The following is a 25636-nucleotide window of genomic DNA, read 5'->3' on the forward strand; positions in this document are numbered from 1 at the left end:
ACGAATATCAAACATGATTAAAATCGAATCGCGCCCTCAATTCAATAACGAACAAAGAATCGTTGTTGTCCCGATCTTTTGAATCAAGTTTGAATGTGTGATATTCACCTCTAATGTAACACCCTTAACCATGACAGTAAACTATAAATGCAATAATGCGGAAGCCTTATAAAAGATTTGGAGAAAAGTAATAATTAATAAAATTTTGGCAAAGTTTGCACCAATATATAGATTTACCAAATATTCCCAAGCAAACAGAATAAACATTACCACAAACATTCTTTCCAAAATACACATAAATCCCATCTCCATAAATACCAAGTGTTTGACAAAAGATGTGACATAATTTTCTTGTTCAAAACATGAACCAAGGTGCAATACTCAAAACCATTTTAACAAAATATAATTCTCCAAGCTTTGGCACATGCACCTTCCATGCATCGACACTTCTATCGCTATCCCTTTTTACCTGCATCACATGACATAACTGGAATGAGTTTACAAAACTCAGTAAGTGGAACTTTCAATAATAATTACATATACAATAGTGTAAAGAAATGAATCATTACAATAAAACCATAGGAAATGCTATCGTTCAATGGAATATATAGTTAACAATTATAAGATGGCATTCTATCAACCATTTCTTTCATTTTCCTTGTATGGCATTGATAAGTCATCCGTCGATGGTATACATGTACATTTCAGTCAAAATCAGTCACTGTACATGTTAAATGTTGATCAACTTCTGTTATGTGGGTTTAGAAGTGCTAGAAGCACCACCACTACCATATAATTATCAAGCCATAAAAAGAACCATTGAATCATTGTATCAAACATGTGGTGTGCATGTAATTAGAACTAGCTCCTTTCTTAGCAATTGACATCAAAATTCCTTTCTTTTTCCTTCAATCAATGAACCATTACATAACAAGTATATAATCAATGGATTAAAGGAGCTAGGAACAATAACAACATCATTCATCATACATATAGGCCATGAGATGCATTCAAAAAAAAATCCCACTTACAACCAATAGAACTTGTTGTGATAGCTTCTTGGTGGTTGATCCTACAACACAAGATCAAGAATATACCATTAACTACACATCTTCAACCTATAAATTACCATTCAGGCCTAAACCACCATTCCCTTCACTTCAACCAAATACCCAAAAGATAAATTCCCTTACCTTGGTTACTTGCTCTTGAGGATATGAAGATCACACCTCCAACTTGAAGATTCAAACCTTTGAAAGAAAGGAATTAAGTGAAGAAATGAAGAACCCTAGTTCCTAAGTCGATGGTTGCAAGAGGGAAGAGAGAAATGACTAACTTATTGGCTTAGAAACTCTTAAAAATATGTTTTCTACGCCAAATACATGGACCCCGTGCCCCCCTCCGTGTAAAGGTCCGTGTATACTCGGGAAATCACTCATTTTTCATGGCAAGACCCGGACCCCGTGCAGGGGTCCGTGTACCCACTGCCAGGGGCCAAAACTGCAATTTTTCTTGCGAATTAGCCAAAGTGGTAATCATGAAAGTTGTAGCCCTATGTGAGCTCCCCAAATTTCAGGTCATTTGTAGGTCTGAGTAAAGAGTTATACCCATTCTACGAAAATGTGTCAGTGTAGGAACAACGAAACACACGACACACTTCGGGCCACTTTTGACTCATCTTTCTCAACTCTTTGAACAAAACTCAAAATAAGAAAGTTGTAGCCTTGGATCTTAATTTCTAATGCAATTGGCCTCATGCCATTTGGACAATATCCCATTCATTATGCTAAAAACCGTAACAGATACCAAAATTTTCATATCGTTTCTGCACCCCAAAAACATATTTGGCTCAAACCATCCAAACCATCAATCCAACTCCCAACATTATACCTTCATGACAACAACAACTCCTCAAACACACAACCATCTACTTAACCATACCAAAACCATACAATAAATAACCATGAATACAATGCAATAACCATATTGATGCTATAACATGCAATACCAACCCTTCCATCAACTATACTCATAAACCATATCAATAACCATGATCAATAATAACTTAATCATATATCCATAACACCAAACCATAGAATAACATCATTGACAATAGAAAGATAAAAGGTTGGGATATTAAAATCTCCCCCCCTTATAAAAATTTCGTCCCCGAAATTTTCTTACTTCAAAATAAATCCGGATAACGTTGTCTCTTCTCTTCCTCTGGTTCCCATGTAGCCTCTTCAATCACATGATTCCTCCAAAGAACTTTAACAAAGCCAATTTCTTTGTTCCTTAGCACCTTAACTTTGCGGTCAATAATTTGAACCGGCACTTCTTCATAGCTCAGATTAGGCAAAAGATCCAATGCTTCGTGTCGAAGAACATGGGATGGATTTGACAATTACTTCCGTGACATTGAAACATGGAAGACATTGTGAACTCGATCCAAATCCAGTGGCAAAGCCAATCGATACGCTCTTTCACCAATCCTATCCAGAACCTCGAAAGGTCCAATATAGCGAGGACTCAACTTACCTTTCTTTCCAAACCTCATAACTCCCTTGAGGGGAGCTATCTTAACGAACACATGGTCACCTACATTGAATTCCAAAGGCCTTCTTCGAACATTTGCATAACTTGTCGGTCGAGATTGAGCTGTCTTCATTCCATGTCTGATCAGTGCGACTACATCAACCATTTGTTGAACCAACTCGGGTCCCAACATCTTCCTTTCTCCTACTTCGTCCCAATATAAAGGTGATCTACACTTCCTACCATATAATGCTTCATATGGTGCCATGCCAATCGAGGACTGGTAGCTGTTATTATATGTGAACTCGACAAGAGGTAACTTCGAATCCCAACTACCAGGAAAGTCAATAGTACAGGTCCTCAACATATCCTCCAAAATCTGTATAACTCTCTCTGATTGCCCATCGCTCTGAGGATGATAGGCTGTGCTAAAGGCCAACTTTGTACCCAAAGTTCTATGGAAACTTTTCCAAAACTCAGATGTAAACCTTGCATTACGATCTGAAAAAATCGACACGGGTATCCCATGATGATACGAATCTGACCGGGTGTTACGTGCTAATGGTTGAAAGGAGATTTAAGATGCGTTGTTGCCGCGGGCTTTCAAGCTTGATTGTGATTAAAGATGATGAATCAAGCATATTCAAGCAAGTGGTGGAATTCAACAAAGAATATACCGAAGGACCTATAACGAGGGGACGTGGCAAGAAGTTTAAAAAAGCACTTCAAGAACTCATGATGAACTACCAAGGAGGATCTACAAATTGGATGACTAAATTAGAAGAGGTTGGGAATCATGGGAATAATATTGGAGGTCTTTGTAATGTTATTCAAGTGCAATTGCCGAAGGTCCAGCGCACCCGCGCTAAAGCAGGGACCACACCCGCTGTCCATGATAAGCAAATTTAAGAAAATTTCCCGAAGCTGCACCGCACCCGCGGTCAAATCATTAGCGCACCCGCGGTCTGTTGCCGAAGCTACACCGCACCCGCGGTCTTTTGGCGCACTTTCGTGTAGAAATTGTTCACAACTTTCTTTATGACTTTTCACACAACTTTTCTCGTATTTTATTGTTTATTTAATGCTTGTAATCACTATGAACGAAACATTATTGAATGATATAAGAAAAACTTGAGGTTCTCTCAATTTTCAAGGCTTTTAGCTTTGTTCTTCACAAGAAGAAAAACAAATCAAACTTATCAAAGATTTTCATCTTTGTGGCGTTTGTCGATTGTTTTCGCACGGATTGTCAAAACAAGTTATTTGAAGGTTCGTATGAAATTCAATTGTTCTTATCGTTGATTTTTGTTGCTAAGTTATAATCGCTTAAAGGTGAATATCACAAAATCGTTACTTGTTTCAAAAGATAGGAACAACATAATCGTTCCTTGTTTGTTATTGAATTGAGGGTGCGATTTCTATATTCGTGCTTGCCTTTCATTCGTACGAGGATTCGCATCATTTGGTATCAGAGCTTTGGATCATTGATTTCAAGTAAGTATCTTGTTCTTCATTTTCAGATCTGTCTAAAAAAATAAAAAAATCCGTTCTGTTATCAGATCTGTGTTATCATTTCGTTTCTATTTTCAGATCTTTATAAAATTTCGTTGTGTTTTCAGATCAGTGTTATCCTTTCGTTTCTGTTTTCAGATCCGTGTTATCCTTTGTTTTGTTTTCAGATCTGTGTAATCCTTTCGTTTCTGTTTTCAGATCTGCGTTATCCTATCGTTCTTAGTTTTTGTGGATCTGTGAATTTTCGAAAATTCCGTGTTTGTTCCTTGGAATTTTCGAGTGCACCATATATTTTCGAGTACAATAAAAAAAATATCAAATTTCTTGGCTTTGCACAGTCTAAGTGAGACAGTTGCGAGTGTCCACGAGTTGAATCTGATTGGTTTGATATACAAGTACAAAGCTTGAGCACATCTTAGAAAGAACTATCAAATTTGAGTGAAAACACTTGAGTGCGAGCGTTATTTCTTTGGAGTGACCGGTGAGTATTTTGTAGTGAGAAAAAAGAGAAAAAAAAGGAGAGTCGAGTGAATTTTCATTGGAGTGACCAGTGAGGATTCGTGGTGAGGAAACTTATCTTTTATTGTTTTATACTAACCTTTTTCTTGCAGGTATAATGATTGACGATCGTCAATTTCAAACCATGTTAGGAGGGTTGGATAGAATATGGGAGAAGGAGTTTAAGCCTCTACGAAAAAAATATAGGAGGTGCGAAGAAGAGGAAATACATGATAGGCAATATGATGAGGATAGGCAACGTAGAAGATTTGGAAGGAATAGATCATTGTATTTACAAAGTGATTATGATAGGGGATGTGAAGAAGATAGAGGATTTGGCATAAGAGGTGAACGTGGTTTGCATGGGGAGTCATTGATATCCACGTGGAGGACAAGCTTGGAAGAGAAACTCATTGCTAGGCCAAAGAATGAGTCGAGAGTTGAAGCTAGCAAATATGAATATCAAGGTACAAGTAAAAACTCAAATTCTAGTACTTGTGATATTATATGTTGTTGGTGTTTAGAAATTGGTCATGATATCAATCAATGTCCACGTGATAAGGTGGCCATAGTAGAATCATCTGTTGAACCTGAATATGAAGTTGAGGTTGGGGAGATTGAGGGTGATAATACTACGCTGGTTCTTGACACGAGTGTTGAGCAATATGTGGTGGAAGGTGAATTGATAAATGATGGTACTTCACTGGTTGATGATTGTCGCGTGATTTCTTAATTGCTTGCAAGTGCACAACGTCAAGTTGTAATAAAATGTATTATTGAGTACAAGTGTCGATCCCACGAGGAGTACGTATTTAAATGTAAATTAATGCTTGCAATTAAAATAGTCTCAATTTTATTTAAAAAAATCAATTGACAGATTTGTTTGCACCAATAACTAAATTTAAAATAAATTTAATTATATTATAACACCAAACTTTTTATAACAAATAACTATGAAATAAAAGATCTAGAGGTCCGATTTCACGCAACTATCCACCATGTGTTATTTTGTGTAGCTATATTATAAATGTCCTTATTATACATTAGCCAAGAATTCTAAATTATCTACTCCCTCTCTCGAGTGCTAAGTAGATACTAATTATCTAACAAAGGATTGTAACGTCCCCGTCAACAATCTATAATTAAATAACACAATAAGCGATAACTTCTTTTAATTGCTTCAATAGCAATATATGTCCTCCCGAACTATATAAATACCATCGATGTATATTTCCCTTTCTTGTTTATAAATTCCCTTTTCCAAGTGATAAATTATAAACATAAGAATCATTCAAGATATGACCAATAAAATGAAAGCATTAAGATTGGAAAAATACAAATGAACAATAAGGAAAACTTATATAGCATAATTCATAAATCCCAACACATGGTGTCTAGTTTTGTTCCATCATTCCTCTAGAAATAAGAATTAGTTCATAATAAAAAAACACAACAACACATGAATCTTAAACAAGACATATCAAATAAAAATAACGAAAGAAGAACTTAGAACAAGAGATTTGGAGTGCAATGAAATTTCTGTCCAGAAATGTGCAATAGATTTCCAAAGATGATGAACTTGAGCTTCAATCCTTTATTTGTAGCCTCCTCTCCTTTTCTTTGCTCCCCAATACCCTAGATGGTGAATAATAGAAGCCTTTTATAGTCCAGACAAACTTCCCCACGCAGCACACCATTTTCCTCTTTTTTTATTCGAAGTCCACAAAGTTACAGATTTTTCGGACTATGTTTTGCGAAGGACAGCGGGTGCAGTGTTGTTTCGGAGAAACTTTCAGTCTCGAAATTCAGTGACCGCAGGTGCGGTGAAAGAAGGACCGCGGGTGCGGTCATGCTTCGGCAGAATCTTTTATTTCTATCTTCAGGGACCGCGGGTGCGGTCCATATGATACCGCGGGTGCGGTCATACTTCGGCCATTTTATCTTTTGCACTACTCCAATTCAACAATTTGCTACTCCAAATTCTATTCTAAGCTTCCAAACTACAACAACAAAAACAACAACAAATCACATAAAACCTGCTCAAGAATAACAAAATTTCAAGTTAAAAACAAGTAATAAAAGTACAATAAATTGCACTTATCAAATTTCCCCAATTTTAAGATTTTGCTAGTCCCGAGCAAAACAAAACAACACAAACAAACAAGTCATGAAATATTTTAAAGAACTTGGCCTCAAGATATTTTAACTAAGTCTTCATGCATTCACAATTCAAATCAATCCAACCACTTGTTCATCCGGATAAAATCATGCAATCGGTTAATTTTCTTAACTTCTAATCTCTTCAACTCATGTTTCAAAACATTCTCAATCAATTTCAATTTTTACAAACACAAATCAAGAGGTCTTTTCCGGTAAAAATTTGGTTCAAAGCAATATTCATTCAAGAAAGGGATACCCAATAAATATTTGATACAATGAGGTGTGTGTAAAATTGATCAAGATTCTTACTCAATGAAAGTGTTTATCGATTGTCCATAAGCTAGATCCTCCCAATCACTCTCCACTAGTATATTGGACAACTATGACTAGGTTAATAGGATTTTCAATGGTTATAATGTTAGGCCTTGGCTCATGGCTACAAATAAAGATTAGGAGTTCAAATAAGGGAGTAAGTTGAATTTTATTTCTTTTGCAAACTCCACTTTTTCTTTTATCTCCAATTTTTTTATTTATTTCATCTCTTTTTCTCCCATTTTTCTCCAACTTCATCAATGTAACATCATTCATTTTTCTTTTCTTTTGTAGGAGAATTTTCATTTCTTTGATCCTTTGAATTCTTACTCCCTTGAGAAGGTAGGAAATTAATGTTTAAGATATTCAACGGGGTAGTAAATGTGGGATATTTGAAAGAACATCGAATGGGGGTCTTTTACACATATTAACGTGTGCCATTCGGATTCATTTAAGCTCAAAGAGGTGACAAAAATGATAAATTCTTTTTATTTGGTAGCTTGAACGGCTCAATCGATCCAAAAATCACCTAAATCATAATTTGTCCGTATTTCGCCTTGAGTGATGTTTGGATAGTTCTAGACAAAATCTCAATTCACCAACACAAAATAGAATCTAATCATCGTGAAAATTGTGTCTCAATGCATCTCAAAAGAAAAGTGCTTGGCTTCCAAGAAATTTCAAGAACACAATTCTTTTTTTCATATAGGCTCAAGAGGGCTTCAAATGAATATTTATGAACAATATAAATAGGCCCAAATAAAATAAGATTGCCTCAATCATATATGTGTTTGCAAAAATTTATTTCGATGTCAAATGAAAAAATCAAAGAGTTGTATAGAAATTATAAGTCTCAAACTTACCAAATCTCATGATTGTTCTCTAAATATTTCAAATTGATCGATTAACATGAATGTAATACATGACTTTTCTTCTTAATGCAACATTTTTCTTTTCTCATCATTGGCCATTTTAAATAAAAATTTTCATGACTATAAACAAACAAGCAAACAACTACAAAAATAAATAAACACAAAATAAATAAATAAACACACAAAAGAAAATAAACACACAAGCTGTAGAACACGTAAATCAGTAGACGTATAAGCCATGCATAATTCTAGATTTTTAAATTTAATTGACTTCATTGCATGATTATTTTAAATGCATTTGTTTGAAGTTAATTATTTCATTATTTCAGTTCAGCAGATTGATTTTTAGCATTTCAGTATTTTCAGTGAGGCCGGACCGGAGTCGGAGTTTTGAGATAGAATTTAAGATTCGAGAAATATTTCCAGAAGTTAATTTAGCTAGCAACCAAGTTCATTTAAGCTAGTAAGGGAGGTTTGAGGATTTAATTTAATTATTTGAGTTGATTAAGAAATGAACTCATTTAAGTTATTTAATTAAGGGGTTAGCTCACTAAATTATTTAAAGGATTAGTAAGGCTTTCAAGAATTATTAGTTGACTAGATAATCAACATTTCCCTTTATTTTATCATGCATTTTTCGGCCACCCTTAGTTGCTAGAAGATTCATTTTCCAACTCATCAACTTTGACCAATTCTTTGCATGTAATTAGTAGGATAATTCTAGGATTTTTGGGAGCACAATTTAATTAATTAATGGACATATCCTAGACTAGAAAATAAGCAAAATTTCGGCCACTACCTCTTAGAAGCATCCACCAACTCATTTGATATCAAACCATAATTCAAAATTCAAATTTGGGAAGACTTGGTCTTGATATGATCCTATTATTGTGCACCCTTCTCCTCACCTTCATAACCATCACTCCCCCTCCCTCACCACCGAAATACCTCATCATTCATATCCATTTTCAGTGTAGAAAAAACGTGAATAATAGCTAGGGAGAAAGGGAGAAAAATCGAGAGCAAGAAAGGTAGACAAGAGAAGCGCTCCACCTCCTCCGTGCCGCGTCGTCGTCGTTTCGTTCGTTTTCTTTCGAAACGAAACCAGGCATGTCTAGATTTCTTTCAAACCTCAATCAAGTCATATTATCATTTATTTTTCAGTACATGATCATGTTTATTCAAGTAAAAATCGAGATCCATGTCAAAACATTTTGAAACCACACATGCAGAATTTTCGAATTCCTTGGCAAGCTTCACGGTTTCTTTTGTTTTGTGAGTTTCAGGTATTGGATCGACTCCAGGCTCCCAAGGCGGCTTGTATACATGTAGTAGGATACATTAGGACCATGTTGGTCCATTCAAACAAGCCCCATGATTGCTGGAAATTCAGAATGACAGCAACCTCCCCATAGGTGCAGAAATGTTGTTCGAAAATTCAGTTTCTTGTCATGGAGGAAGGATCTGATCTTGGCTGCCCCAAGGGCCTATAGCCATGGTTGGATCACTTCCCTAGCATGTCTAAGACGTGACTAAGTTGCCCTTTTGGTGGCTTGGTCCATGGTTCATCGGTTTTTAATCAAAACATCACAACAGCCCCTATACCCCTTCGGCTACTTCGGTTGGACAGCTTTTGGTTTCGGTTTGTGTTTGCTTGGTGTGGATCTTGGTTGGCCTATGGCCCTTAGCCACGGTTCATATCATGCTCCTAGATGTCTAGATCGTGCCATGGTCAATCAAATGGCCACTGGAACGACGCAAGACATCGATCATAGCATAAACACTACCCACACATGCACGTTGCTCTCGGTTGGACCCTTCGGTTGAGTTATGGTGTGATGCGGATTGTGGCTGGCCTAGGGCCCTTAGCCATGGTTCAAATCATTCCTTGGGATGTTGGTAAGAGTCTCTGGTCGGTGGTTCACGCCCCTAATGGCCGATAGTCTCGAAACCAACGCGAGTCTTGTAGTTGCGCAGCTGCTGGAAATTACAGCAAGTTTCTGTGTCGTTTAGAAGGCTTGTTTGAGTTCTTGGTTGGCTTTTAGCCCATGGCCTTGGACTGGACAGTGCCTCATTGAGTTGGGAAGGTCATGTTTTCGACCGTTTGTCATTTGGATCATTTTTGAGGTCGTACGAGAATTTACAGTGCAATGTGCCAAATTGACTCTCGAAAGAGCGTTTCGTGTTTTGGCCTCCATTTCACCTAGATTTCGACCCTATCATTTTAGGAGCATTATTTTATGATTTTTCAGCATATTTTAATCATGACTATACGTCGGTTCAGTGTCGGTTCAAGTTGGCTCGGAGTCATGATTAAATGCGAAGTCATTAGGCGTCATAGTCGCATCTTTTGAACGTAAATTGCATAGTTGGTCAAGTTTAAGCTATTGCATATTTTTCATGGCACAGTTAGGTTGCAGCGAGCCTGGGACCGATCCAATCCAATCCAGTTGGTAAAATTTCGGGACATTTTCATTACGCCAGTTAATTATTTTACGTGCATTAAATAGAAAATGATTATTTTTGAGATTTATGCGATATGGCTTGTGGTTCATTCACTATGTGGGAGTGTTATTTTATACGGTCGCCAGTGACCGATCAGTTCAGTATGGTACCACCCGGTCGCCAGTGACCGGCCAGCTCAGTTCAGTTTCAGCCTCCCCGGTAGCCAGTTACCGATCAGTTCATCTTAGTGCAGTGGCCACAGGCGTAAAACATAATCTCAACAGAAAATTTTATCAGTTATTTCAGTACAGGCTCCAAGGAGCAAATATTTTTACAGTGATTTCAGTTCAGTTATGCACGTATTATAATTGCTTAGTACAGATTATTTTCAGTATGCCTCAGGACAGGATATGTTAACTCATGCATATTTTAAATTCAGATTTTTACTCGTTACCTGCGATATATGCATGCTGAGTCTTTAGGCTCACTAGACTTGATTGTTGTAGGTACTGTTGAGGCCAGGGCCGAGGGTGGGGACCAGTGAGCCAGCTTGGGTCGGCAGTAGTGGCACCCGAGGACCTCAGAGCAGCAGTTGTTAATTTTTTTCCGCAAACAATTTTATCAGTCGTTGGATATTTTTAAATCGTTGTTGTTGGCAAAACTTTAATTTTCTTCCACTGCAATATTTTGAAATATTGAACATGATTCCCCAGTGATTTATGAATGAGGCCATTTAAGTTCTTTTAAAAAAAGAAAATTTTTTAATTTTCCGCAAATTTTCAAGAAAGGAGTTTTAGGCCCTTCACAGTTGGTATCAGAGCGGTGGTTCTGTATAGGGTTTCACTACTACTGACCGCGAGAAGCTCACGAAGCCACGCCTTTGGTCTGTAAGTTTTTCAGTTCAGCATTTTAGTTAAAGCATGAATTAGTTTGTCAGCATGCTTCCAGATTTTCAGTATTTCAGAGTTCATTTAAAATAAATTATGGAATTATGCATGTTAGTTACGTATGGGTTATGTAGGAACAGTATGCCCCCTAGACGCATTTTAGAGCGCAACAGAGAGGAGGAGCCTCGCCGAGAGGACAGAGAGGAGCATAGACCGGAGGGAGACCTACCACCTCCTCCACCGCCCCCACCGGACATGAGTGCCCAGATGTTAGCTGGGATGGCACAGTTCTTCGCACAGTTTGCGGGGGGCAATGCCGCAGCCGTAGCTGCAGCCGCAGCCAAGCCGACAGGGCCCGAGGCTGTGTATGAGCGATTCATGAAGATGCGCCCGAAGGAATTCTCTGGGGCATCTGACCCCATGGTTGCCGAGGGATGGATCAAATCCCTCGAGGTTATCTTCGATTTTATGGAGCTGGGGGACGCAGACCGAGTCCGATGTGCCACCTACTTGTTCACTGGAGACGCCCGCTTATGGTGGGAAGGAGCTTCGGTAGCCCTGACATTGGCTACACTTTCTTGGACCCGCTTTACGGAGGTTTTCTACTCCAAGTATTTTGCTGAGGAGGTTCGCACCAGGCTGACCACCGAGTTCATGAGTCTGAGACAGAGGGATATGTCGGTTACGGAGTTTATCCGTAAGTTCGAGAGGGGCTGTCACTTTGTGCCCCTGATAGCGAATGATGCCAGAGCCAAGCTGATGCACTTCCTGGTGGGCTTACGGCCGATCTTGCGCCGGGATGTTAGGGTATCTGACCCTGCTACTTATGAGGTTGCCGTCTCCAAGGCCTTAGCCGCAGAGCAGGATCTGCGAGATATCGAGAGGGATCGCCAGGGCAAGCGCCCAGTCCAGGCACCGCACCGCCCTCCTCCTCATCAGCATCAGCAGCAGAATAAGAGGCCTTTTCATGGACCGCCCAGGAACCGAGGCCAGCAGCGCAGCAGCAGCGGGGACGCCCAGCCCCGAGGACTCAGGAGCACCCAGTCTTTCCCAGGTGCTCACGTCGCCATCCTGGAGCATGTATGGCTGGCTCAGGAAAGTGTTTTAAGTGTGGCAGTCCAGACCACATGTTGCTGCAGTGTCCTCAGAGGAATCTGCCTACCCAAGGCAGAGTTTTTGCTCTCCATGCCGCGGAAACCAACCCGGAGACTATGTTGTTGACAGGTACCTCTAAACTTTAAGTTATTATTTGAATTTCCGCGTTTTGGGAATCGGGATTTAGATTTTGAACTTAGAACTGTTATAGGATTGCATGCTCTACTCAGATTTATTTCGGGGAATTAAGCTAGAGGAACCTAGACCTTTGCATGTCTATAAGTTTAGATCTTGTAGTGGGATTCAACTTAGAGCTCCGCTCTTTCAGGGAGAATTTTTATATCTGGTTCCGCTACCAAGGCCTTGATAGATTCAGGGGCCACTCACTCATTTATTTCGGAGGTCTTTGCAAACTTTCTCAAGATCCAGACCATTGGGCTAGATACAGCCTTTTCAGTAGTGTTGCCGTCAGGCGAGGAGATGGCAGCTACCAATGTTATCCGAGATATAGACCTTGAGCTGCACGGTAATCTTGTTTATGCGGATCTGATTGTGCTACCGATGCCGGAATTTGACATCATCCTAGGGATGGACTGGCTATTGAGGAACAGAGTGTTGATAGACTTCCAGCGGAGATCCGTTCTTGTCCGACCGCCTGGAATGGAGCAGTTCTTATTTGAGCCGGACAGGTACTTTTCTTTACCGCACATTATTCCTTATGTTCAGGCTAGGAAGCTCATGCATAGAGGGTGTCGGGCATTTCTAGCAACCTTTTTATCTGTCCCCAAGGAACCCAGCCAGTCAGCCTCAGATGTTCCGATATTTAGAGATTTCTTAGTCGTTTTTCCCGAAGACGTCTCTGGTATGCCACCAGAGAGAGAGGTGGAGTTTTCCATTGAGCTTATGCCAGGTACGGCTCCGATATCCAAAGCGCCATACCGACTAGCACCGACAGAGATGGCAGAGCTTAAGAAGCAGATCCAGGAACTTCTCGACAAGGAGTTCATTCGCCCGAGCTTTTCTCCATGGGGCGCGCCAGTCTTATTCGTGAAAAAGAAGGATGGCTCGATGAGGCTTTGCATTGACTACAGGGAGTTGAACAGGGTTACAGTGAAGAATAAATACCCACTGCCGAGGATTGAGGATCTGTTTTGACCAGTTGCAGGGAGCTTCGATTTTCTCCAAGATAGATCTGCGTTCTGGTTATCACCAGTTGAGGGTAAGAGGTGCTGATGTTTCGAAGACAGCTTTCAGGACTCGTTATGGCCACTACGAGTTCCTAGTGATGCCGTTCGGTCTGACGAATGCGCCAGCGATCTTCATGGATCTAATGAATCGCGTATTTCAGCCGTACCTCGACCAGTTTGTGATAGTGTTCATAGATGAAATTCTCGTCTACTCCAAGAGTCGGGAGGAGCACAGCAGGCATCTGACCACAGTGTTGCAGACATTGCAGAAGCACAAATTATTTGCAAAGTTCAGTAAGTGCGAATTCTGGTTAGAGAAGGTGGCGTTCTTGGGCCACATTGTTTCTAGCAGTGGCATTGAGGTAGACCCCGCAAAAGTTGTAGCAGTCAGAGATTGGGTTGTGCCTCAGAATGCATCCGAGATCCGCAGTTTCCTTGGGCTAGCAGGATATTACAGAAAATTCATCCAAGGATTTTCCTCTATCGCCGTTCCACTCACAGCACTGACAAAGAAAAATGTGAAGTTTGTGTGGAGCGAGGAGTGTCAGAAGAGCTTCGATACTTTGAAGCAAGCTCTTATCTCAGCACCTGTTTTGGCTGTACCGTCAGGATCTGGTGAGTTTGTCCTTTATACCGATGCTTCGAAGCTTGGTTTAGGTGCAGTTTTGATGCAGCATGGGAGAGTGATAGCGTATGCTTCTCGACAGCTGAAAATCCACGAGAAGAATTACCCTACCCATGATCTAGAGTTAGCGGCCGTAGTTTTTGCTTTGAAGATTTGGAGGCACTATCTGTATGGAGAGAAGTGCCAGATCTTTACCGACCATAAGAGCCTCAAGTATTTCTTTACGCAGAAGGAGCTGAACATGCGTCAGAGGCGTTGGTTGGAGCTTGTGAAAGACTACGATTGTGACATTAGCTACCACCCGGGTAAAGCTAATGTAGTTGCGGATGCTTTGAGCAGGAAAGTCGCAGTGATGGCTCATTTGACGATGCAGAAACCTCTTCAGATTGAGATGCAGAGGTTTGATCTTGAGACTTATCCTCGAGGTAGAGTTCCTCGTTTGTCTACCTTGACTATCCAGTCCTCTCTTATTGACCGTATTCGCAGCGGTCAGGCAGCAGATGAGCAGTTGGCACAGTGGAAGAAGAGAGATGAAGCCAAGGGCAGTGTTTTGTATTCAGTCAGCGACGGTATTGTGAGATACCGAGATAGGATATGGGTTCCTAGCAGTGATTCTATCCGAGCAGATATCTTATCAGAGGCCCATACGTCCCCGTACTCCATTCACCCTGGGAGTACGAAGATGTACCAAGATCTGCAGCTATTGTATTGGTGGCCAGGAATGAAGAAGGACATCAGGCGTTTTGTATCCGAGTGCCTGACTTGCCAGTTAGTGAAGGCCGAGCATCAGAGACCAGCAGGTTTGCTCAAGCCTCTTCCTATTCCCGAGTGGAAGTGGGAGAACATTACCATGGACTTTGTGACCGGATTGCCGAGGTCAGCCAGAGGATCGAATTTTATCTGGGTGATTGTAGATCGTCTTACCAAATCAGCGCACTTCTTGCCTATTAAGACGACTTTCACCATGGTTCAGTATGCAGAGCTGTATATCCGAGAGATAGTCCGACTCCACGGTATTCCAGTTTCTATCGTATCCGACAGAGATCCCAGATTCACTTCCTCGTTTTGGAAGAGTTTGCATTCGACTTTGGGTATGAAGTTGCTGTTTAGCACAGCTTTCCATCCGCAGACAGATGGACAGTCGGAGCGAGTTATTCAGATCTTAGAGGATCTTCTCCGTGCTTGCGTCATTGATTTCTCTGGGAATTGGGAGTCGAACTTATCATTGGTAGAGTTCACCTATAACAACAGTTTCCAGTCGTCTATAGGTACGGCTCCGTATGAGGCGCTGTATGGCCGCAAGTGTAGATCTCCTGTTCATTGGGATGAAGTAGGAGAAGAGAGCAGAGTTGGGTCCAGAGATTGTTCAGCAGGCAGCAGATGTAGTAGTCAAGATCCGTGATAGAATGAGGACTGCTCAGAGCCGACAGAAGAGTTATGCCGATCAGCGGAGGAGAGAGTTAGAGTTTGCAGTGGGCGATCATGTCTTCGTGAAAGTGGCACCTATGAAGGGTGTCATGAGATTTGGCAAGAAAGGGAAGCTCAGTCCGAGATACATTGGACCGTTTGAGATCCTTGACAGAGTTGGGACGCTAGCGTATCGTGTGGCTCTTCCGCCAAATCTGGCCGGAGTACACAATGTCTTTCACGTCTCCATGCTAAGGAAGTATATGGCAAATCCTTCGCATGTGCTGAATTTCGAGCCGTTGCAGCTTACTCCGAACTTATCTTATGAGGAGAGACCTGTGCAGATCCTAGACAGACAGGAGAAGAAACTACGGAACAAGTTGGTTAAGCGAGTCAAAGTCAAATGGCTCAACCATTCAGAGGAGGAAGCTACGTGGGAGTCTGAGCCGGAGATGAGAAGTCGATACCCTGAGTTATTCGGTGAGTTCTAATTTCGAGGACGAAATTTATTTAAGGGGGGGAGGATTGTAGAACCCGTAAATCAGTAGACGTATAAGCCATGCATAATTCTAGATTTTTAAATTTAATTGACTTCATTGCATGATTATTTAAATGCATTTGTTTGAAGTTAATTATTTCATTATTTCAGTTCAGCAGATTGATTTTAGCATTTCAGTATTTTCAGTGAGGCCGGACCGGAGTCGGAGTTTTGAGATAGAATTTAAGATTCGAGAAATATTTCCAGAAGTTAATTTAGCTAGCAACCAAGTTCATTTAAGCTAGTAAGGGAGGTTTGAGGATTTAATTTAATTATTTGAGGTGATTAAGAAATGAACTCATTTAAGTTATTTAATTAAGGGGTTAGCTCACTAAATTATTTAAGGATTAGTAAGGCTTTCGAGAATTATTAGTTGACTAGATAATCAACATTTCCCTTTATTTTATCATGCATTTTCGGCCACCCTTAGTTGCTAGAAGATTCATTTTCCAACTCATCAACTTTGACCAATTCTTTGCATGTAATTAGTAGGATAATTCTAGGATTTTTGGGAGCACAATTTAATTAATTAATGGACATATCCTAGACTAGAAAATAAGCAAAATTTCGGCCACTACCTCCTAGAAGCATCCACCAACTCATTTGATATCAAACCATAATTCAAAATTCAAATTTGGGAAGACTTGGTCTTGATATGATCCTATTATTGTGCACCCTTCTCCTCACCTTCATAACCATCACTCCCCCTCCCTCACCACCGAAATACCTCATCATTCATATCCATTTTCAGTGTAGAAAAAACGTGAATAATAGCTAGGGAGAAAGGGAGAAAAATCGAGAGCAAGAAAGGTAGACAAGAGAAGCGCTCCACCTCCTCCGTGCCGCGTCGTCGTCGTTTCGTTCGTTTTCTTTCGAAACGAAACCAGGCATGTCTAGATATCTTTCAAACCTCAATCAAGTCATATTATCATTTATTTTTCAGTACATGATCATGTTTATTCAAGTAAAAATCGAGATCCATGTCAAAACATTTGAAACCACACATGCAGAATTTTCGAATTCCTTGGCAAGCTTCACGGTTTCTTTTGTTTTGTGAGTTTCAGGTATTGGATCGACTCCAGGCTCCCAAGGCGGCTTGTATACATGTAGTAGGATACATTAGGACCATGTTGGTTCATTCAAACCAGCCCCATGCTTGCTGGAAATTCAGAATGACAGCAACCTCCCCATAGGTGCAGAAATGTTGTTCGAAAATTCAGTTTCTTGTCATGGAGGAAGGATCTGATCTTGGCTGCCCCAAGGGCCTATAGCCATGGTTGGATCACTTCCCTAGCATGTCTAAGACGTGACTAAGTTGCCCTTTTGGTGGCTTGGTCCATGGTTCATCGGTTTTTAATCAAAACATCACAACAGCCCCCTACCCCTTCGGCTACTTCGGTTGGACAGCTTTTGGTTTCGGTTTGTGTTTGCTTGGTGTTGATCTTGGTTGGCCTATGGCCCTTAGCCACGGTTCATATCATGCTCCTAGATGTCTAGATCGTGCCATGGTCAATCAAATGGCCACTGGAACGACGCAAGACATCGATCATAGCATAAAACACTACCCACGCATGCACGTTGCTCTCGGTTGGACCCTTCGGTTGAGTTATGGTGTCATGCGGATTGTGGCTGGCCTAGGGCCCTTAGCCATGGTTCAAATCATTCCTTGGGATGTTGTAAGAGTCTCTGGTTGGTGGTTCACGCCCCTAATGGCCGATAGTCTCGAAACCAACGCGAGTCTTGTAGTTTCGCAGCTGCTGGAAATTACAGCAAGTTGCTGTGTCGTTTAGAAGGCTTGTTTGAGTTCTTGGTTGGCTTTTAGCCCATGGCCTTGGACTGGACAGTGCCTCATTGAGTTGGGAAGGTCATGTTTTTGACCGTTTTGTCATTTGGATCATTTTTGAGGTCGTACGAGAATTTACAGTGCAATGTGCCAAATTGACCTCTCGACAGAGCGTTTCGTGTTTTGGCCTCCATTCACCTAGATTTCGACCCTATCATTTTAGGAGCATTATTTTATGATTTTTCAGCATATTTTAATCATGACTATACGTCGGTTCAGTGTCGGTTCAGGTTGGCTCGGAGTCATGATTAAATGCGAAGTCATTAGGCGTCATAGTCGCATCTTTTGAACGTAAATTGCATAGTTGGTCAAGTTTAAGCTATTGCATATTTTTCATGGCACAGTTAGGTTGCAGCGAGCCTGGGAACGATCCAATCCAATCCAGTTGGTAAAATTACAGGAATTTTCATTACGCCAGTTAATTATTTTACGTGCATTAAATAGAAAATGATTATTTTTGAGATTTATGCGATATGGCTTGTGGTTCATTCACTATGTGGGAGTGTTATTTTATACGGTCGCCAGTGACCGATCAGTTCAGTATGGTACCACCCGGTCGCCAGTGACCGGCCAGCTCAGTTCAGTTTCAGCCTCCCCGGTAGCCAGTTACCGATCAGTTCAGCTTAGTGCAGTGGCCACAGGCGTAAAACATAATCTCAACAGAAAATTTTACCAGATATTTCAGTACAGGCTCCAAGGAGCAAATATTTTTACAGTGATTTCCAGTTCAGTTATGCACGTATTATATTGCTCAGTACAGATTATTTTCAGTATGCCTCAGGACAGGATATGTTAACTCATGCATATTTTAAATTCAGATTTTTACTCGTTACCTGCGATATGCATGCTGAGTCTTTAGGCTCACTAGACTTGATTGTTGTAGGTACTGATGAGGCCAGGGCCGAGGGCGGGGACCAGTGAGCCAGCTTGGGTCGGCAGTAGTGGCACCCGAGGACCTCAGAGCAGCAGTTTTTTTTTCGCAAACAATTTTATCATTCGTTGGATATTTTTAAATCGTTTTGTTGGCAAAACTTTATTTTCTTCCGCTGCAATATTTTGAAATATTGAACTTGATTCACCAGTGATTTTATGAATGAGGCCATTTAAGTTCTTTTAAAAAAAAATTTTTAATTTTCCGCAAATTTTCAAGAAAGGAGTTTTAGGCCTTCACAATACTTGTAGTTGAACATGTGAATGTTATTGGAATCAATAATATGACAACATTGTGTATGGTGTATGATTATATACATTAGTTTATAATGTTTAAAAGAAATTTTTTTTATGACCCATATTTTCTAGTAAAGATCGAATTAATCCCAAAAAAAATTGAGTTAGAGCCGGGTCCCCACACATTGAGCTTTTTCTACATATTTACATGAATGAAACCAATGTTAAAACCTACACAATAACATTAACCATTACAATAACATAAACAATAATTCTAATAAGACATGTAAACATGACATAAATAATAACAGAAACAATAATAACATAATAAACATGACTTGTAGAAACATGACATAAATAATAAACATGACTTAAATAATAGCAATGAGGTTATGTTTATAGCAACAAAAATATGACATAAAAGTGAAAAACATCATTTTTCTTGTTCGTTTCCCAGCCACCCTCAATTTTTGATCTAAAGTAACTTTCATGAGCCGGAATACAATGAGTATCAACGTCATCAATTGGTCGAGAATCAGGAATACTAGTCCAACCATCATCATCTCCCTCGTAACATCGATTTGGCACAGGGAGTATAATTGACCACCCTTTTTGTAATGGGTCATCAATATAAAAGACTTGATTGACTTGACTTGCAAGGACAAATGAGCCATTCTTATGCCCTATTTGGTCATATTGACCAAGGTGAATCCCATTCATCATTGTTGATTACTCCTTTGTCATTTGCAACCCCGCACACTTGAAAAGAGGAACTTGAAATTGATGATAGTCCAAACTCTCATATTTCTTCAATCACTCCATAGAAAGTCACATCAGTCATCAAGGGATTCTTATCTTTGGCACTACAGACAAGCATTGTGCTAGCAACTAGAGAAACCCCACTGTTTTGGCAAACTCTCTCATCATCCCGTGCCTTTGTTTGGTATAAATTGCCATTTATCACGTAACTACTATACTTAATGACTTGCCCACGGGACCATGAGCCAGCCATGTCAATGTTGATGTCGTTCCACCATTGCAGCTATCTATTTCAGCATCCACCTAACATTTATACAATTAGAATAGGGTGATTAAAATACTAGCTACAAATTGTTCACCGCAAAATGCATAAAGCAGATTTATCCACCTAACCTTTGCACGAAACCAGTCAATGAACTTCTATTGTGAGAATCTTGTACCACCTTTCATCTTTCTCTTTTTCGGAAACATTGACTTCAGGAAATATTTATGTTCACAGTGGAAATATTTATATAGCAATTTGTGTTGTATATTAAATATTGACAATCACATGGGTGCAGAATTATAGATTAATGCAATACACTTACATAATGCTGGGAGATACTTTTCTGTATTTTCCAGCACAGTCAAATGTGCTTGTTGAAGGTCAACTTGTTGCACTATAATGGTGTTTTGCATGCTAACAAGCCAGGAATGTTTGATTTGGGATCGCGATTTGATTGAGGGACCCCATAGGATCAAGGTCATTTAGGTATTCCGAACAAAACTCAATTGCTTCTTCGGCTGAATATCTCTGAACAATGCAACCTCAGGATGTTTTCTACTGCCTACATAACTATAAGCACCTTCTTGGATCTTTCAAACGGGTACATCCACCGGAAGTACAGGTCCACATAATCGAACTTCTCGAACAAGATGAACTATTAAGTGAGCATGACATCGAAGAAAGAAGTGGAGAAATACTGCTCAAATAAGCAGAGTGTAAACAACCAAGTCAGATTGCAGCTTATCCAACTTGGCTACATCTATCACCTTGCAACAAATATCTTTGAAGAAGAAGATAATCATTATGATGGCATATCTAACTGTTTTGGTAACGCATCACGTATGAGTATTGGCAGGAAATGCTGCATTAGAACATGACAATCATGAGATTTCAAGCCAATCAATTTCACTCAGACAAGGACACAAGATTTTTCAGGTTCGATGAGAAACCTTCTCGGACTTTTATATCCATTATCGACTGACAAACTTGAACTTTTATTTTTTGTGAATGAGGCATGCAGCAGGAGGAAGATATGTTCTTTTTTCACCAAATTTAGGTGCCAATTCAGGCCTAACTCCCATTGAACAATGTCCAACCTAGCTGCCACATTGTCCTTGGTTTTTTCTTTAACATTCATCAAATATTAATGAGAGATTCGAAGACATTTTCTCTATGTGCATCACATCGAGACAATGCCTAACATGCAGGTGTTTCCAATAAGGAAGATTGAAAAAAATTGATTTCTTTTCCAACATTTTCTGAAATCTGTTGATCCAAAATATTTTTCTTCTTTACTATCTTCCCAATTATTGTCCTTTGCTTCTTTCTCATTTTACCTTTCACACTAATCTTCTTTCCGAAAACACACCTTATGTCAGAAAGCTTGTCAAACAAAGAACCCAGATAATGGTGTAGATGATTTCCATGTTTCCATTACATCGAACTCTTTCATCAAGTATCTTCTTTGCATACTGGGCATGCATAATAACCATGTGTAGTACATCCACTAAGGTTACCATAGGCTGAAAAGTCATTGATGGTGCATAATAAGACTACTTAAGAGTGAAAAAATGTCTTCGATAAGCATCATAGACACCATCAACTCCATGTTAGAGTAGGTGCACGTCGAGCCAAGTGTTGGCGAGTGTTCACAATGAAACTCTATGTATAAACAGTCTTTATTTTAATAATATTTGAATTTATCGTTTGGACACTTCTTTATCTGTATACTCATGCTAGTTGCAAGATAAAGCCCTTGAATATACAAATAGTAGAAAGAATATGAGATGCTCATATGATGAGTATCATGAAACTCATATTTGTAATACTGTATATCTAAACGGTTCCTATTCGATTCAGCGCCACTATGAAGGATATAGGCCGCTCGAGTTCGAGACTAGTATCTGCCATGTGAGTACCATGTTTCATTGGTAGGGGACATTGTGATGTCCGAACATGCAGATAAGTCCTTGTATAGTGCATGAACAACCCTCCATAAAAGGACTTTCCAAGTGGTTATCGAGTGGAAATGTCCTAGTTTATGGTTGTACACCATTAGTCCTTATGACCCGGGACAACATTGAGACTCTATGTGCTAGAATTACACTTTGACTTGTATACCAACTCTCATGGGTCATCAGGTGGCAAGGTTGGGTGTTCTATCAAAACATATAGGAGTCGATGCATTGTAGTTTGGGATTCACCGCTTACCTTCGGGTATGGATATCCTATGTGTTTCATGTATGTAGGTTGAAATCTCTGATCAGAGTATGGTGGTAATTATGAAAAGGGTTTCATAGATTACACCATCGATGCAACTACGACATGACACATAGTATCGATTCATTGACAACTCTCGATAAACCAATGGTTGTCGAATCGGTCGGGGATATATGAGTTGAAGGGACCGTACTGTACGAACCATAATTGAATGGTTCTTGCAGCAATATCATTTGATACCTAGGGAATCATGTAAGCGATGCTGCTAGGCGTTTAACATGATTGGTTGGGTACTATCAGACTTGAGTTCTGACGTTCTTGTTATCAAGGAGTTGATAAGTAGAATGGAGCAATTGGGTATGCTAATATAAGGACATGTTTAGTCCGAATCACATCGAGATGTGAACCAACGGCTAGTTGTATCAATGAACATTGAGGGCCACACAAGTACTAGCTTTCTAGATCCCGGTGAGAAGTAAAAAATAGTTCAAGTGTGAAGGCTTATAAATGAGTTTATAAGCGTTGAGGAAAAATAGAAGTATGACTTCTATGAGAGAAATGTAATTTTAATTTATGAATGTTCCTAAATTAAAAATAGGTCAAGTAAATAATTTATTTGAAAATTGTGATTTTCATAACATATTATGGACTAAATTAAATTAATTCAAGTGTTGAATTAATTAAACACTAGTGGGCCTAGTAGAGTCCAAATAATTAAATTAATTCAAGTGTTGAATTAATTAAATAACATTGGGTCTTGTAGAGCTCAATTGGAAATAATTATTTAACTAGTAGTTTGAGTAAAATCAAGTAAAGTCTAATGGGCTCAAATATGTTTGAGACAATTTAAATAGTCCATGGGACTTGTAATAGTTACAAGCCAAGTCACATGCATGCTTGGGAGGTGAAGAGTGGGGAATACTTTTGATTAAAATAATGCATGGCATGCAACTTTTGGATCAACTTTTTGCACTACCAAGACAACTCTTCCCTCCCTCATTCTACACTAGCTTGGCCGAAAGTTTCTTGGTTTTTTCTCCAAGTTTTTTTCTTCTTTTCTTCTTCAAGTGTTGAGGAAGAAATATTCTTCTCCTTGAAAACCTCTTAATTTTCTATTGCAAATTAAGAGAGGATTTACCTAGCAAGTGGTGGCTTGATTTTTGAACAAGGAGTGTTCAAAGGAGGAAGCTTGTAGATTGTCTTGCCTTGAAGAGCTTTGTTGTTTGACAACAAAGTTGGAGCCATTACATCAATCCTTGAGATTGATAGGTAAACTTCTCAACACCCTATGTATGATATTTGGTGTTTGTTGTATTTGCTACACAATATTATGAGGTGGCCAAAAATATTCCATGAAAAATCAAAATTTTAACTTCCGTGCGCTTCGGTCACCGTAAACGATCCCATTTCAAGTGGTATCAGAGCTAAGATTACGATTTGTGTAGCAATTACAAGATGTTATATTGAGATTGATTTCTAAGCATGAGACCAAAATTTTGCAACAAAAGAGGCCGAAAATTTTTCTGTTTCGGGAGCTTGTTGCTGCCTGTTTCGGGCCGCCCGGGCTGCCCAAGGGCTGCCCATTTCGGGCAGCAATGGCAGCCGAGGGGCTACCCGACGGTTCCTTTTAAAAAAAAATTTTTTTGTTGCCAGAATCCGGCGACGGCGATGACGACTCGGGTTTTCAAAAGTGTTTTGGAATATCATAGTGTTCATGGGCCTTGAGTTGTTGGGCCATTGGATGACTAACATATTTGTGAATTTTAAATGGGCCAAAATGTTTTTGGTGAAAATAAGTTTTGGACCCTTAAGTTAGAATTACAAAAGTTGCAATATTTTCTCATGAATAAATATTTTTAAGTTGATTTAAATATTATAGTAAATGGTGATTTACAGAAATTCGGTTATAAATATTAATTTGAAAGTAGACAAAGGTGTGTATACTTTGTTAATTTAGTTATAATCGTGGCGGTTACTTATTGGATCAGATATATAATATTGGATCAATTAATTATTGTGATAATTAATTGATAGTATATGATATGTGATATTATGCATGAAGGATGATCAAAAGCCCAGCCCAATTTGCTAGGGTTATGCTAGGATATTTGTGTTGAATGATTGTAAAATTATCAAATTAAAGTGGGCTTGGTTTATGGCCCGTTCCCACCCCATGAGATGTATCCCTATTTGCCATGGATATTTATTTGTAATATTAGTATAGTGGAAGATCAAGATTAGAAGATGGTGGCCATGAGATTAGAAGATCGAAGACAGTAAATATTGGAAGCTAATGAAATAGTTGCATTTGCATCCCTTGCATTTCCTAGGATTGGACCTAGGCCCGTGTTTAGCTACACGGGCCATTAGTATTGATGATTGATCATCCTTTTGTTACTGTTTATAATATAGGCATGATATGTTATAAATAATGAGTATGTGCGTTATTATTATGATAATAACAAAGTTGCATGAATCCGGCAAACATACGATCAAACATTGGCGAGTTTAAATAAAATTATGATGAGACCTTTCAAATTAAAAAACCCTCATTTTGAATAAGATTCAATTAATATCAAGCCCGAAAAGGGGAATTTAAATTGTTTATAATCCTTGTCTTCCATCGACAATGGGTGCATGATGAACGCTACTCGTACCGGGGTTCGGTCATATTATTGGGGGAGCTCTGGGTGTCGGAAAGCTGTGACATCATTGACATGGTGATGTGAACTACGTGGAACTCCATGATTTCGGCTCTATTATTGAGGGAACTCATGGCGACCGTCCATAAGGTTCTACATCGATGGGTAAGGCTTGACAGTAAGATGAACGACGTCATATTATTGGGTCCAATCAAACGTGAGACAAAGTTTACGTAAGGGTTGCATTGTGATGCAATTGGAAACTACCTTAGGAATATGATTGGCTGATTTTATTCGGGATCATAATTCGCTAATTGGACCTTACGTAACCTACTGAGGAAAGGGTTTCCCGTTTCACTAGAGGGTAGTGAAAATGTAAAAACAGTGGGAGCAAAAATTTAAAAGTTAAAGTCTAAACTTTATATCTTATAAAATATTTTAAAATAGTCATTAACATTATCTGTTTACTTTTCAGTACAAAACTTTGGACAATGTCTTCGATTCGCAACCCGCTATACTATATCGAAAAAACATGTGTTAACCGGACCTAACTATCTCACTTGGCTAAGAAATCGAAAATCGTCCTAAAACTCGGAAAAGATTGCATATACACTGACTGAGTCGCCCCCTGCGAGGCGACTGCGCACTCCTGAGGAATTGCAGACCT

The 25636-nt window shown here is 39.4% G+C and overlaps 1 protein-coding gene across 1 annotated transcript; it reads right to left on the reverse strand.

The window, feature by feature from the left end:
* Window positions 1-2185: 2185 nt before the first annotated feature.
* LOC142535163 (uncharacterized) lies at window positions 2186-2701 on the reverse strand. The gene is made up of 2 exons (XM_075641702.1): window positions 2539-2701; window positions 2186-2370 (listed from the first exon to the last, which is right to left on the reverse strand). The coding sequence occupies exons 1-2, from the start codon at window positions 2699-2701 to the stop codon at window positions 2186-2188; spliced, it is 348 nt and encodes a 115-aa protein (XP_075497817.1).
* Window positions 2702-25636: the final 22935 nt, after the last annotated feature.

Source organism: Primulina tabacum, unplaced genomic scaffold, assembly GCF_025594145.1.
Source record: "Primulina tabacum isolate GXHZ01 unplaced genomic scaffold, ASM2559414v2 Contig833, whole genome shotgun sequence".
Classification (NCBI taxonomy): Eukaryota; Viridiplantae; Streptophyta; class Magnoliopsida; order Lamiales; family Gesneriaceae; genus Primulina; species Primulina tabacum.